At 34.0% G+C, this 15,215-nt stretch overlaps 1 protein-coding gene across 1 annotated transcript in view; it reads left to right on the top strand.

Annotated features, from left to right (window-relative positions):
- The first annotated feature begins 10,517 nt into the window (after nt 1-10,517).
- Nucleotides 10,518-15,215, top strand: part of LOC137626082 (glycine receptor subunit alpha-3-like) — a 217,138-nt gene continuing 212,440 nt past the window's right edge. The window contains exons 1-2 of the mRNA XM_068357165.1: nt 10,518-10,656; nt 11,088-11,311. Coding sequence (XP_068213266.1) covers nt 11,265-11,311 — 47 coding nt within the window. The 5' untranslated portion in view covers nt 10,518-10,656; nt 11,088-11,264. The remainder of the gene's footprint in view (nt 10,657-11,087; nt 11,312-15,215) is intronic.

Raw genomic sequence — 15,215 nt, 5'->3', positions numbered from 1 at the left:
GGATATATTGACGTAAAGGAGTGATATTACGGTCATCAACCCGTAAAAGACAATAACAAAGTAAGGTAAAATTATGGGCACCTTTATTTTAGTGAAATGCGGCTGAGAACAGTAATTTTTTTTACGGAGAATTTCCTATTAAAATTACGGGATTTTTTAAAAGTGTAGGTTGTTGGAAACGTCACTGTCTGGTGATCTGCTGGACTGGCGTTCGAAAGTTTCTTGTCGTATCTGCAACCTCACCACCTTTGTGAGCTAAGGATGGGAGGAGTTTGTGTTTGAAGGAGCCTGTCTACCTAGTCTTAGGTTGGGTGGAGAGGGGCTCGGGTGCTGATCATATATAAATATTGCCAGTGTCTAGGGCATTGTCACTCTCCCTTGCCTCTGCCTTTCATGAGGAACCTTTATAAAAAAAAAAAAAAAAAAAAAAAAAAAACCGCTAAAATCTCCATCTACAAACGTATCTGCTATCTTATTTATTACTGTTTTTAGAATGATTTAATGTTAATTTATTCTCATCGTTTATTTATTTCCTTATTTCCTTTCCTCACTGGGCTATTTTTCCCTGTTAGAGCCCTAGCGTTTATAGCACATTGCTTTTCCAACTAGGGTTGTAGCTTGGCTAATAATAATAATAATAATAATAATAATAATAATAATAATAATAATAATTGAAAGCCTTACTTAATATTAGAAGACGGGTATCTCATGAATGACGTCTATTCATACGAATAAAGAAAGAAGTTTTCAAAATTGTGAATATATAATAGCTTTTTGGAAGAATGGGTTTTGTTGAAATAGATAAGCGATAATAGAATAAAATTCATATCAGATAAGACGATTATCACCACATAAAGAGAATCGATGAAATGTCAAAACAAGAAAATAACAACGACAACAACAGCAATAATAATAATAATAATAATAATAATAATAATAATAATAATAATAATAATAATAATAATAATAATAATAATAATAATAATAATAATAATAATACGTCAATGCCTCCAGTAACAGACGCCACTTTATAATAATGCTATTTATTTCCGTTGTGAAATTAGCTCAATAACGATATCTCATTAACTGAGTCAACCACGTTCGCAGTGTTGTTCTGTTGCTAAATGATATTAGGAGGTGGGTCCTGAATTCAATGCTACCCAAAAGGAGAGATAATTGGTATTTATGTGAGAGCGCGAATGCTAACTCGAAGTTATATTCAAGTTTGTATACTATGTATGAACATGAAATATACATACATTGTATATATATATATATATATATATATATATATATATATATATATATATATGTATGTATGTATATATATATATATATATATATGTATGTATATATAATACATATATGCATGTATATATATATGTATATAATACATATATATACATGTATGTATATATATATGCATATAATACATATATATATATATATATATATATATATATATATATATATATATATATATATATATATTTACGTGTGTAAATTTAGTCTTGGCACATATTACAAATTAGGGCGCTCTCTCTCTCTCTCTCTCTCTCTCTCTCTCTCTCTCTCTCTCTCTCTCTCTCTCTATATATATATATATATATATATATATATATATATATATATATATAATGTATATAGCCTATTTACTTGCGTGTACAGACTTTGTACATATCCTTAAATATACTTAATTTCCTAAGTGATTCATAACGAGTACTCTTCCAGATAAAGTTACTCGCAAAACTCTGGACGAACGGGATCAAGTTTTCAAAGTAGCATTAGCAAATTAGAATAATTTTGAAGTAGTAAACGAAACATGATAAAAATAGCACCGAATCCCATTATTGAAAAAACAGTATAATGTTGAAGAGGCTCTGAAAATTAGTGGAAAGAGATCCTTTACCTTTATCCATGGGGAACTAGGGGAAAGATACCCTTCCCATTGTCTATGGGGAATGAGGGAAAAAGATACTTACCCTCAGCCAAAGGGAATGAGGGAAAAAGATCCTTACCCTCATCCAAGGGGAATGAGGAGAAGGAGATCCAAGGGGAACGAGGGGAAAGATACCCCTTCCTTATCCAAGGGGAATGGGGGGAAAACATCCTTCCCCTTATCCAAGGGGAATGAGGGGAAAATGATGCTTCCCCCTTATCAAAGAGATATAAGGCGAAAGGTACCTTTCCCCTTATCCAAGGGGAAGGGGGGAAAACATCCTTTCCCTTATCCAAGGGGAATGAGGGGAAAATGATCCTTCCCCCTTATCAAAGAGATATAAGGCGAAAGGTACCCTTCCCCTTATCCGAGAGGAAGAAGGGGAAAAGATACCCTTTCCATTATCCAAGGGGAATTGGGGGAAAAAGATCCTTTCCCTTATCCAGGGCGAATGAGGGGAAAAATTAGTTACCCTTATCAAAGAGGTATGAGGAGAAGGGTACCTTTCCCCTTATCCAAAGGGAATGAGGGGAAAAAGATCCTTTCCCTTATCCAGGGGGAATGAGGGGAAAAAGATCTTTCCCTTATCAAAGAGGTTTGAGAAGAACGGTACCCTTCCCCTTATCCAAAGGGAATTGGGGAAAAAGATCCTTTTCCTTATCCACAGGGAGTGAGGAGAAAGAGACCCCTTATCCAAGGGGAAGGAGGGGAAAGATCCTTCCTTCATCCAAGTGGAATTAGGGGAAAAAGATCCTTCCCCTTTCTCAGAAGGTGAAAGCTATTCGTTATACTCGAACTCGTAGAAGAGAAGAGATCCCCACCCTTTTCTTAAATAATTGTATTTTGGCATATGAGGATAATGTCAAGTTTCTTAGTTAATTTTTGGCAAGAAAATTACCTTTGGTCGGTATATAAATGACCTGTTCATCACGGTTAAAAAGTCACTGAACATCTTGAAAGTTGTACCACATTTTGATTGGGATGCTGTTACCATAATTTTTTCTTAGAATTTATACATCTTTGCGTCTGATGAAGTTAGACTATGCATGTCAAAATGTATGGGTCAGCTACTAAGACTTTACTTGGAAAATTTGATGTTGTTCACAGTGTGAATCTCCTCATCTGTACTGGTGCATACAGAACATCTGCCATTGATATTCTGTATGTGGATTCTGGCATGCCTCCCCTTTCCATACGCTGAGAGGAGTTGAGTTTGAGGATTTTAGCTAGGTCTCTCGTTATGAGAAACAATCCTAACAGTAAGTATGTTAGGGCTGCTTAAGATCGAGTTCCTAAAAGATCTAGAGTACCCAACCCTTGGGAAGTACAGCTGAAAAATGATGCCAGAGAAGTAGGTTTATTAACAGCACAGATAGCAGAGGTAGGATATCCCAAGTCTACCCCTTGGTGTAATCCACCTGTTAAAGTATGTTTTATGACAGGAGGGAAAAATATCTTACCGGTAAGGTAATAAAAAGTGAGTTTTTCAATCATGCTGCTCAACATCACGGGAAACATGTTTTTACGGAGGGTTCCAAATCGGCTGGAGGAGTTAGAAGTGCAGTTTTGGTGGGGGATATTGTTATTAGAAAGAAAACTCCATTCACTTGTTCAGTATATACTGCTGAGTTGTATGCAATAATTCTTGCAGTCCAACATATTTTTGAAAATTGTAATCAAAACAGTTTTTACATAATATTTACTAATTCCAATAGTGTTTTACTCTCAATTAAACAAATTATACCATCCCATCATTTAGTACAAGAGGTACAGGACTTTTTCATTCCTTCAGCAGTATAGAAAGAATATCCGTGTTCACTTCCATTGAGTTCCTGCTCTCGTTGGGATGGAAGTGTACCAACCGTGTGTCACACGATCGTACATAGTAACGACATTTCTCTTTTTTGTATATATTATCCTTTGCATCCTCGCTCTCCCCTTGCATTGACAGCAACTTGTGTTGATCTGTCTGCCTACTTTATTGTTAGCTGTTAACAGAGCCGGTTGCCGGTTTGACAAGAAATAGCATGTTTGTATTTTGTAACGTTACCGGGACTTAGTGTGTATATATACTCGATGTGTCTGTAATAAAGCTACTCAGTTGCATTCATCTCGCCTTTGACTGACAACCTACTCCTGGCACATCACAGAAGGGAGTGGATGAGTAGATAAAGCAGCTAAGAGAGCATCAGGGCTACTTGACCCTCTCCATAACTATTCCTTACAAAGATCTTAAAAGTAAGATACATTTCCACTGTAAGAATAAGTAGCACGCTCGATGGTCTGAACTGACCACCAATACAAAATGGAAACAAATCCACCCATTGGTGGATAAATGGTCATCTTATAATTGTACAGGTAGGAGAAATAACACCATTTTAACCACGCTATGTATTGGCCATGCACATGCAACCCACAATTATTTAATGAAGAGTAGGGAAGTGAGACAGACCCCATTTTGTAATACCTGTCAAGTGACAATGGATATAAACATATTTTAGTTTATTGTCCTGGTTTTAATCTTCAGAGAAGGACAGATTTACTCCAGGACAAACCCTAAATAGATATCATCATCATCTCCTTCCACGCCCACTGACGCAAAGGGCCTCGGTAAGATTTCGCCAGTCGTCTCTATCTTGAGGTTTTAAATCGATGCTTCTCCACTCATCATCTCCTATTCACGCTTCATAATCCTCAGCCATGTAGGCCTGGGTCTTCTAACTCTTCTAGTGCCTTGTGGAGCCCAGTTAAAAGTTTGGTGAACTAGTCACTCTTGCGAAGTGTAAAGAGCATGCCCAAACCATCACCATCTGCCCCTCACCATGATCTCATCCACATATGGCACGCAAGTAAGCTTTCTTATTGTTTCATTTCTAATCCTGTCTTACTATTCAACTCCCAATATTCTTCTGAGGGCTTTTTCTCAAATCTACAAAATCTGTTGGATATTAAGAGATATATTAGGGGGAAATTGAAATGCCTGAACTTGAAAAAAAATTATACAGAGTATTGGTTTATATCACGAGGTTTAATTAATTTCAATAGGTTATTTATTTAATATTTTTAATCACTTCTTATTTCACATTTAGATGTTGTATGAAAGTGGCGTGATTGGTTTTACAAGTTGAATTAATACCAAATAGTGTGAGTGTACGGGTATGGTTGATTAATTTGTATTATATAGCACTGAATGGCCTTTGATGCCCCAGTGCTTGGCTTAAGGCCTAAATTTTATATTCATTCATTCCTAATTCAAGGGAAATGAGGAGAAAGAGATCCCATATCGAAGGGGAATGAGGGAAAAGAGATCCTACCCCTTATCCAAGGAGAATAAGGGGAACGATACCCCTCCACTTCTCCGAAGGGAATGAAGGGAAAAGATCCTTCCCCTCCAAGGGAAATGAGGGGAAAGAGATCCCCTTATACAAGGAGGAATGAGGGGAAAGATACCCCTTCCCTTATCCAATGGGAATGAGGGGAAAGAGATTCCCTTATCCAAGGGGAATGAGGGGAAAGAGATTCCCTTATCCAAGGGGAATGAGGGAAATAGTCCCCCCCCCCTTTCCCATGGGGAATAAAGGAAAGATACCCCTTCCTTATCCAAGGGAAATGAGGGGAAAAAATCAATCCCCTTATCCAAGGGGAATGATGGGAAAAGATCCTTTTCCTTATCCAAGGGGAATGAGGGGAAAGAGTCCCCCTTATCCAAGGGGAATAAGGGAAAGATACTCCTCCCCGTATCCAAGGGGAATGAGGGAAAAGATTCTTCCCCTATCAAGGGGAATGAGGAGAAAGATATCCCCTTATCCAAGTGGAATGAGGGGAATAAGATCCTTCCCTTTATGCAAGTGGAATGAGGGGAAAAAGATACTTACCCTATCCAAGGGGAATGAGGAGAAAGATATCCCTTTATCCAAGTAAAATAAGGGGAAAAGGATCCTGCCCCTTATCCAAGGGGAATAGGGGAGAAAGATACTTTCCCTTACCTAAGGGGAATTAGGGAAAAAGATTCTTTCCGTTATCCAAGGGGAATGAGGGGAAAGAGATCCTTCCCCTTATCCAAGGGGAAAGAGGAAATGAAGATCCTTCCCCTATCCAAGGGGAACTAGGAGAAAGATATCCCCTTATCCAAGTGGAATGAGGGGAATAAGATCCTTCCCCTTATCCAAGTGGAATGAGGGAAAAAAGATCCCTCTCCTTATCCAAGGGGAATGAGGGGGAAGATGCTTTCCCTTACTTGAGGGGAATTAGGGGAAAAGATTCTTTCCTTTATCCAAGGGGAATGAGGGGAAAGAGATCCTTCCCCTTATCCAATGGGAATGAGGGGAAAAAGATAATTTTCCTTATTCAAGGGGAATGAGGGGAAAAAGATCCCATAATCCAAGGGGAATGAGGGGGAAAGATATATCCAAGGACCAGAACCATAGTGTTTCCCCTCCTCGATCCAGCGGGATGAAAGTGGGTCAATTGCTCTCTGCGTGAATGTTGGGAGACCAGCTCAGGGCGGGATCCAATTTAGAACCATGAATGCAGTTAAGAGAGCGTTGGAGGAGGAGGAGGAGGAGGAGGAGGAGGAGGAGGAGGAGGAGGAGGAGGAGGAGGAAAAGGAAAATATTTGCAGAATAAACGCAGATGAAGATGACAAGATGAAGGTTCGTTTAGAAGGATTGTTAAGCCTCTTGCAATTCATGGTTTTTTTATTTATTTATTTATTTTTTTTTTTTTTTATATTTTTTGTCTATTATCTTGTTATCTTGGTTGCATCGTCTTATGCCTTTGTTGAATTTAGTTGGTTGGGCCATGTTTTCGCGGATGAATAACTTGCATGTATGAAGGAAAGGCATACATTACAAATGGGATAACCAGTTCAGTGACGTTTTATTTTGTTGTAAATAACATTGAATTGCATTAATACTGCTTTTCTTACACACACACACACACACACACACACACACACACACACACACATATATATATATATATATATATATATGTATATATATATATATATATATATATATATATATATATATATATATATATATATATATCCTTTTCTGGGTGGGAATACCATAATGTGATAAAAGTGTTATTATATTGCCTTGATCAGCAAAGCTGTGCAACTGGGTACCACCAATACTAGTCTGGTTTGTTTTGAGTGAAAAGACAAAAATCTTCCTGCATCATCAATGCGCAGTAGCCAGTGTAGTGATGAAAACTGGCCAAACCCCAAATATGAATTGTCGTCTCTAAAGTCTGTCCTGCAATGGACTAAAAACAGCTGCATTTGTTCTTATTGTTATAAACTATATATACATACACATTATATATATATATATATATATATATATATATATATATATATATATATATATATATATATATATATATATATATATATATATATATATATATATAGTCGTAAGTGAAATTAGATCCGTAATAAGACAAATATCATTTTTCGAAGATTATGAGTTTATGACGACGAAGAAAAGAAATATTATCGATATATCTTTTTAGAAATTTATATTTTTTTATTTTATACTGTTTTACGTTATTTTTATTCTTATTTAGGATTTTTTTTTCTTATTTTTTCTGTTAAGTAAAAGCCTAAAATTCATTGAAAATTATCTAACATAGATTCTTTTAGGTGTATGGGTAATTACATTATGAAATAAAAGCATTATTATATGCTTGTAATTACGCTTAATATAAGCAACATGGCAACACCTTTTTAAACATAATCTCCACGCAAATGCCAACAACGCCAGGAATCCGCAAACAAACAAACAAATAGATAAATAACACTAACAAATAATAAACAAACATACAAGTAAATAGATATACTAACAAATAATAAACAAACAAACAAATAAATAACACTAACAAATAGTAAACAAACATACAAGTAAATAAATATACTAACAAATAATAAACAAACAAACAAATAAATAACACAAACAAATAATAAACAAACATACAAGTAAATAAATATACTAACAAATAATAAACAAACAAACAAGTAAATAAATAACACAAACAAATAGTAAACAAACATAAATAATAATAAAGAAAGCAATTATTTCATCACTGCACTAAGATGACTCCCCGCCTCTTGCGTCCTGTGATAAGTGAAGAAATTCCTGAATTGGATAATACCGAGGGATTGTATATCATCAGCAACTGCGTCTCTCATTCATGTCTTCAGAGAACATTTCTGAATGAAAGAGAAACGAAGCAGTTCCGAGATAGCTCTGATAATAAAGTCTCCTTTTTAACCCCCCCCCCCTCTCCCTGAGAAAGAAATGGCGTAAATAAGGAAAATGTAGCTACTTAAAGGGGCGTGGGGGAGGGGGGATGAATTGGAAAAAGGGAGAGAAGGGTTTACTCTCCTTCCCTCTCTCCCTCCTCTCCCAGAAAGTTCATTGTCATTTGACTTCCGAATGATGTCTTGAGGATTCTTGATTCGGTTCTTGATGTCACAAGAAATATTCATTATTTAGAATACATATCAGGATTTGGTAGAATACATGAAATCACCATGTGTTAGAATGCATATCACCCTTTGTTTGAATACATGGAAATCAGCGTTTGTTAGAATGCATGAAATCACTATGTTAGAATATGAAATAAGCATTTGTTAGAATACATATCACCATTTGTTAGAATACATATAACCATATGCTAGAATTCATGAAATCATCATTTGTTAGAATACATGAAATCACTCTGTGGTAGCATGCATAAAATCACCATTTGTCAGAATACATGAAATCACCATGTGTTAGAATACATTAAATCACCATTTGTTAAAATACACGATACTTTCATTTGTTAGAATACATATCACCATTTGTTAGAATACATGAAATCGCCATTTGTTAGAAAACATGAAATTTCCATGTGTTACAATATATGAAATCAATATCGTTTAGAATACACGATACACCATTTGTTAGAATAAAATCACCCTTTACTAGCAATCACCATTTACTAGCATACATGAAATCACCATGTGTTAGAATGCATATCACCATTTGTCAGAATACATGAAATCACCATTTGTTAGAATACTTGAAATTAACATATCAATGTTAGAGTACATGGAATCACCATGTGTTAGAATACATTAAATCACCATCTGTTAGAATACATATCACCATTGGTTAGAATACATGAAATCACCATTTGTTAGAATACTTATTACCATTTGTTAGAATACTTATCACCATTTGATAGAACACATGAAATCACCATGTGTTAGAATACATTCCGTGCATATATAAAGTCTTTTTATTTGCTGCTTCATAAATGGCGCATAAGAATTGTCATCTGACTTTAGAAACTGATTTTTTCGTGATTCATTCCTTGATAAACCAGTCTTATTATCTTCCATAAACTCGAAGATTCGATTGAACGTATCAGTTGATTATATTGAGAACGGGGGGGGGGGGATAACATCTGACATCCGGTTGAAGATGTCATTTGACATCCGGTTGAAGATGTCGTCTTCTGACATCCGGTTGAAGATGTTATCTGACATCCGGTTGAAGATGTCATCTGATATCCGGTTGAAGATGTCATCTGACATCCGGTTGAAGAGGTCATCTGACATCCGGTTGAAGATGTCATCTGACATCCGGTTGAAGATGTCATCTGACATCCGGTTGAAGATGTCATCTGACATCCGGTTGAAGATGTCATCTGACATCCGGTTGAAGATGTCATCTGACATCCGGTTGAAGATGTCATCTTCTCAGAAATATCATTCCAAGATTAGTTCCATAAAATCCCTTGATATCATCCGATGTCGATATTTAGATAAAATATTACTATTATTCGTTTCCGGTACGATAAGAAATCAAAATGATTCAATTAAATATATGAATGAATTATACAAAGCTTGGTTGTTTATTGAGGTTTACAACAGGTTAAGAATCCCATGATATTATCCGACGTCAGTCTTTAGACTAATATTATTATTCGTTTCTATTGGGACAAGAAATCAAGACGATCCTATTAAATATATGAAATTTTCGAAACTTGCTCCGTTGAGGTATAGAGTGAATCCTTGCTCTGTTTTCATATGTGTGTGTGTGTATATATATATATATATATATATATATATATATATATATATATATATATATATATATATATATATATTTATATAAATATATATATATATATTATACATATATATATATATATATATATATTTATTTATATATATACATATATATATATATATATATATATATATATATATATATATATATATAAATATATATAATATATATATATATATATATATATATATATATATGTAAATATATATATGTATATATATATGTATATATATATATATATATATATATATATATATATATATATATATATATATATATATATATATATATATATATATATATATATATATATATATATATATATATATATATATATATATATCCTATACGAATGGTAGAAGGCAGGTGGATTTGAGTGAACAAAGTCGGCTAAACAAAGGCTGTCCCAATCCACTCCACGTCATACCCTCAATCCACCACCGCCATGCCCGCCCTCTAGTTTTCATCCTTTAGTTCGACTCCGACCATCAGCTATAACGGATATCCCGTGCCCCTACGTCTCCTCAGTCCGCACTTGAACTCGTTGATGCGAAACTGTCACTCTCGGATCAAGTGCTCATGTATTAGGTGCGTTCGCAAGCATTTATTTCTTATCAGGAGAATAAGTCATTATATACACTGTTAAAAAAAAAAAACCCGTAATTTTAATCGGAAATTCTCCGTAAAAATATACTGCTCTCAGTCGTATTTTAGTAAAATATTGGCGACCATAATTTTATCTTACTTTGTTGTTATCTTTTACGGGTTGGTGACCGTATTATAGTCACTCCTTCACATCAAAATATCCGATTTTAAAACGATAAATGCGTGGCAACATTTATTCCAGATTTTTTTTTTACACCAAAATGTTAACAGTGTATGCTTTCTAATAGTGGATAGCAAATGAATTAACTATTTGATCGCCTAGGTCTGTTGGCTAGCAATAAGCGACAGACGTTTTTCTTTAAAAGAAGAAATATACTTTTACGAGATTATACAAAATTAACTTTCCTTTACAGGAAAATAAACAAGACATGAATATCACGCTGCGTGTAGAGTGCCAGGCTACAAAATTCCTGTAGAAAAGATACATCGCGTAACTCTGTGTAGGAAGCACTTGAGGCGAGGCTGGCGCAAGGATTCTGCAAACGAGAGAGGAGAAAGACAACAGCCCCAGAACTCCATTATCCCCGGCGATGGCTAGACTCTTCTGTAACCTGATCTTATCAGCGATGATAACTTGGTAAGTATACCCATTTTATTTCATCAGTGTGGAAATGGAAAATAGCTCTGGCTGTGTTTTCATAATGGCGTTTTCAATTGTATTCAAGAGAAACAATACTATTTATCGTAAGACACCACTGACTTTGAATTGGGGAGATCGATCTCATTAGTGCACTGTGTAAGGTGGAAGAGCATCTGTTTGTAAATAACTGTTTAAAAAGCGAATTCTCACTACTCGTTAGGCTTTCCCAGTATATACTTGCGGGCAAATAATCATCATAGCACTTTTCTTTAATGGCGTGAAGGCGAAGGAAAAGAATCCCCAAATAATTAGATCTCTCGAAGCCTTGAAGTGTTTAAACCCACGAAAGGTATTTTGTTCCTCTTTTCCTCGGGCTGCAAAGTCAACACGCGGCTGGTTATTTGATTTAAGCGGGGAATTATGAACTATTTGCGCTTCATTTGAAATGCAAACTCAATTCGAAAATAAAGAAGGCCGAGGTAATTGTTGGTTCTTGAATAATTTCAGGAGCAAGGTAAATAGAGGTTGGAAAATTCAGAATGAAAAGTTGGGGAATAATGATCGCAGCAAAAAGGGAGCAAGGTCCTGGTGAAAGATTATTCATTTCCAAAAATGACCAATTTCGTATGAGACGTTTGAATCGTGGAAAAATGAACAAACTTAATGTTGTAGGACTGTAATGAATATATATATATATATATATATATATACATATATATATATATATATATATATATATATATATATATATATATATATATATATATAGGCTATATTTATATATATGTATAAAAAGATAATATATATATATATATATATATATATATATATATATATATATATATATATATATATATATATATTATAGTCTTATAGTAGTAAGTTTGTATATGTATGTAGCATATATACATACTTGTATATATATATATATATATATATATATATATATATATATATATATATATATATATATATATATATATATATATATATATATATATATATATCTATATATATATATATATATATATCTATATATATATATATATATATATATATATATATATATATCTATATATATATATCTATATATATATATATATATATATATATATATATATTTATACATACATACACATTTATATGTATATATATTTTCTATATGTATGTTCTATATCTATATATATATATATATATATATATATATATATATATATATATATATATATATATATATATATATATATATATGTATATTATAGTCCTATAGCAGTAAGTTTGTATATGTATGTAGTATATATATATATATATATATATATATATATATATATATATATGTATATATATATATATATATATATATATATATATGTACATATACATACACATTTATATGTATATATATGTTCTATATGTATGGGTATGTATATGTACTCTTCCCACCACAATATTTATTATTCGAAACCTAGTTATAATAATAGATTTGCAATCTTTGATTTCCTTTGCACTTGTTATTCCTGTTGAATTCCATACTCTTGATCTGGATATTAATCTCTGGCACGGTGGTTCAGTTGGGGCTGTATTCGTGTTGAATAATTCATAATTCTGACCATCCTTTGGATCCAGATCTTCCTAGACTGTACGTAGTAGTAGGTATGCAGTTAATTCTGTGTAGTTTTCGCCATCATAGGGCTCATTGCTATATTATAATCTATAAGTTTTATTCTAGCCGTTATTAGATAGTGGAATTATAATGGTGAAACTAGAGAAGTTCAATATTATTACTAGTGAAGATAGAACCCTCGTTGGAAAAGCAGAAAGCTACAAGGCCAAGGGCTCCAACAGGGTAAGCATCCTATTGCAGAAAGGAAATAAAGAAGTAACTAATAAACTGTAAAAGAGAAGTAATGAAAAAAAGTATAAAATATAGGGTATCTGTAAAGTTCCTTTACAATTTTAAAAACAGAATACAAAAGCCAACGGGAATTCAAATACGTGGAAATTATTACAAAAAGAGTAGATATTGAAGGATATTTGCTTTTTTATGAAAATAAAATACAAAAGTAAACGGGAATTCAAATACGTGGAAATTATTACAAAGAGAAGAGTAGATATTGAAGGATTTTTGCTGTTTTTTTATTACACTTCTATAAAGGCTCCATTAGTTGCACGAAGCTTATCAAGAGGGTACTCGATTTCTTGACATGTTTATTGTAGAATAGCGTCACCAATGATGGCAATAGCATCAATGATCTTTTATTCGAGGTCTTGGTTACATATACGACATTTTTAAGATAACCGCTTTGAGAAAAGTTCAGGGAGGTAGCGTTCTCTTGCTTGAGTGTACACTCTGGAACACTATTCTATATTACTTCTCTTCCTCTTGTTTTGTTAAAGTTTGTATAGTTTATATAGGAGATATTTTAGTGATGCTACTCTTCTCAAAATATTTATTCTCTTTTTCTTTTTTCACTGGGCTATTTTCCTTGTTAGGACCACTGGGCTTATTGCATCCTGCTTTTCCAACTAGGGTTGTAGCTTAGCTAGTAATCATCATCATCATCATCATCATCATAATAATAATAATAATAATAATAATAATAATATCATCTGGTGAACGAGGTGGCAAGGGAATTAGGCCATCCCCTCCAATCCACCGGTCTGGAAATGTTTGATTTAGGAACCCACTTCCATGCAGTCTTCAATTTGGTGGTGCAACCTTTTGCTGGAAAATGAGGGTTGATTGAAGGCATACTAGGAATAGAATGTGATTGGATTCAGGATCTAAGATTCTGTGGCAGGCATAACCACTTTTATTTCTGTTTTTATTGCAATCCAGACTTGGATGAGTCTATTCGATTGCCTTGATTGTGAAAGTATATATAGCCTTAATTTTAGTGGAGCCTTTGATCATGTTAATCATGATGCCCTTGTTTTCACAATCAAACAGTGGGGAGTCAGTGGGTCTTTTCTAAACATGATTATTGGATTACTAAGCAAAAGATTGCAAAGAGTAGTTGTTGATGGGCACCATAGTGAGTATAGGAATGTGATATCTGATCTGGTGTTCCTCAGGGTAGTGTTCTTGCCCCATTTCTTTACATACGACATGTAAATAATGTGTAGTTTGGCCTGGAATACAAGCTCGTTGAATATGCAGATGATGCTTCTCTGTTTGCATCAATTGTATATCTCCTGAATGTAGACCTATGGGTTGCTGAATCTAGTAAAAATTATTGTATGGTGCAAATTGTGGAGTATGAACTTGAACCCTAATGAAAGTCATTGTATGATTTTAAGTGAGTCATGGACAGTGGCTCTTCATCTTTATCATCTAGATCTCTGTATTGATAAGGTTTCCTTAACTATATACAACTTATATAGAATCTTAGTTGTGAGTCTTGATTGCAAATTTGCTTTCGCATATTGAGAAAGTCGTTGTTGTGTATGAATTTGAGCTCTGTTGAATTTGGTAGCTGTAAATGTTCGGCAGCAGTACCGATAAACTTTTTTCAGGGCAGCAATCAAAGGCTTGTCTTGCACGCTCGATGCTTTTGTCAGATGTTCTCGATCGTCTACTCCTTTAATCTAACACTGTCCATCCTTACAAATTTCTTGCGTTGTGTACAAACTGACGGACAAGACGGTTGGTCTCTTTCATACTTGGTTCTGCAGTTTCGATGAGAGTGCTTGTCAAATTTTATTTCAGTGAATCATGACAAAACAATTTGCCTTTATCTTTAGAGTATCCATTTTCTATGGCTTTATTTAACAGTACCCATTTCATCAACAGGGCGCCAAAACTAAACAATGTAATGTGATTAAAAGCTTCAACTAGAGGGGCACTCAGTAGAGCGCAGACCTCTGCCGCGGCAGCTTATTTCTCGACCTTTTGCTCGAC

The sequence above is a fragment of the Palaemon carinicauda genome, chromosome 33 (genome assembly GCF_036898095.1).
Source record: "Palaemon carinicauda isolate YSFRI2023 chromosome 33, ASM3689809v2, whole genome shotgun sequence".
In the NCBI taxonomy this organism is placed as follows: domain Eukaryota; kingdom Metazoa; phylum Arthropoda; class Malacostraca; order Decapoda; family Palaemonidae; genus Palaemon; species Palaemon carinicauda.
This window is presented reverse-complemented; position numbering and strand designations above follow the sequence as displayed.